This window comes from Manacus vitellinus, unplaced genomic scaffold (assembly GCF_001715985.3).
Source record: "Manacus vitellinus isolate BGI_N305 unplaced genomic scaffold, ASM171598v3 scaffold_193_pilon, whole genome shotgun sequence".
In the NCBI taxonomy this organism is placed as follows: Eukaryota; Metazoa; Chordata; class Aves; order Passeriformes; family Pipridae; genus Manacus; species Manacus vitellinus.
The window spans coordinates 40703-42134 of NW_021939352.1; the positions used below are offsets into that span (position 1 = coordinate 40703).

General features: G+C 65.4%; 1 protein-coding gene across 1 annotated transcript in view; it reads right to left on the reverse strand.

Annotated features, from left to right (window-relative positions):
* Nucleotides 1-130: 130 nt before the first annotated feature.
* Nucleotides 131-1432, reverse strand: part of LOC115307379 (histone-lysine N-methyltransferase 2D-like) — a 9019-nt gene continuing 7717 nt past the window's right edge. Inside the window, exons 14-16 of the mRNA XM_029959054.1 lie at nt 774-1431; nt 388-524; nt 131-265 (exon numbers count right to left, since the gene is read on the reverse strand). Coding sequence (XP_029814914.1) covers nt 131-265; nt 388-524; nt 774-1431 — 930 coding nt within the window. The remainder of the gene's footprint in view (nt 266-387; nt 525-773; nt 1432) is intronic.

Consider the following 1432-nt stretch of genomic DNA (forward strand, 5'->3'; position numbering starts at 1 on the left):
GGGATCCTGGCTCTCCCGGTAGATCCCAGCTCTCCTGGGGGATCCTGGCTCTCCCAGCAGATCCCAGCTCTCCCAGCAGATCCCAGCTGTCCCGGTGGATCCTGGCTCTCCCAGTAGATCCCAGCCCCACTTACCTCTTGTAATGGGTGAGGATCTTGGGCTCAGAGCGGGCGCAGCCGGTGGGGTTGATCATCAGTGGCAGCTCCATCAGGGGATGGCGCCCGTAGCGGAACAGGTAGTTCTGGCAGCTCTCGACACCCGGCAGCTGCCGAGGGGACACAGGAGGGCCGGGGGTCGAGTGGCAGCACCAGGGCAGCCACCAGACCCTTCCCCAGCAGGGCTGACCTCCAGTACGGAGGGGAGACCCCCGTCCTCCCCCGGACCTACCGACTCGGCGATGCGCAGCACCGCGTGCACCGTGAGGCCGAAGAGCTCCTCGCCCTTCAGGTACTCGGGGAAGAGCCGCAGCATGTCGGCCTCCTTCCTCATCATCGCCACCGGCTCGATGATCCGGTTCCAGACGGCTGCCGAGGGAAGGGAGAACCACAGAACCCCAGCATTAATCGGGTTGGAAAAGACCTCCGAGATCATCGAGCCCGACTTTTGACCGAACACCCACCTCGCCAACCAGACCAGAGCACCCATTGGGGACCCCCCCAGCTCAAGTCACCTCCCATCACCCCATCCCCTGTTGCGTTCCGGTGCGGCTCAACCGCTGGGACAGGCAATGAGTGCCGGCACTAGTCCAGCACCAGCATCTCCCAACTCCTCACCTTGCGGCGAGGAGTCAGAGAAGACGAGATCCTCCAGGCCCTGCTCGATGACCTGCACGACGAACTCGGGGCGCCCGTTGTTCTCGCAGATGGTGCAGCGGTAGCAGCAGCGGCGGTTGTTGGTCCGCAGGCTCCAGTAGATGCGCGTGGCCTCGTAGCCCACGGGGTAGAGCGCGGTGACGCTGTGGAAGTCGGCCATCTGGTGGGGCAGCAGCTGCCCGATGGCGTGGAAGACCAGCCCGCCCACGCGGAACATGTGGAGCCGCTCCCCGCGCTGGATGATGCTGGCGATCTGCTTCACCTCGTCCCGCTCGATGTACACGCGGCGGAACACGGTGAAGCTGCTGAGCTCCTGCTCGCAGGGCCCCTTCAGCTTGTGCAGGGGGCACAGCATGGTCTTGTCCTTGAAGAACATGCACTTGGCGCGGATGGCGCAGGCGAAGTGGTACACGCTGGGGCAGCGGATGCGGTTGCAGCTGTTGGTGGCGCCGGTTTTCTGGCACAGGGAGCACTTGGTGAGCAGCCCGCGGTGCAGGGCCACCTCCACGTTGATCAGGGCCCCGCCCTGCGTCTCGTACACCTCCGTGGACCACAGGGCGCAGTTCAGGTGGACCCAGAGGTCGAGGTCGAGGTTGAGCAGGCGGGCCGGCCCGTCCGTG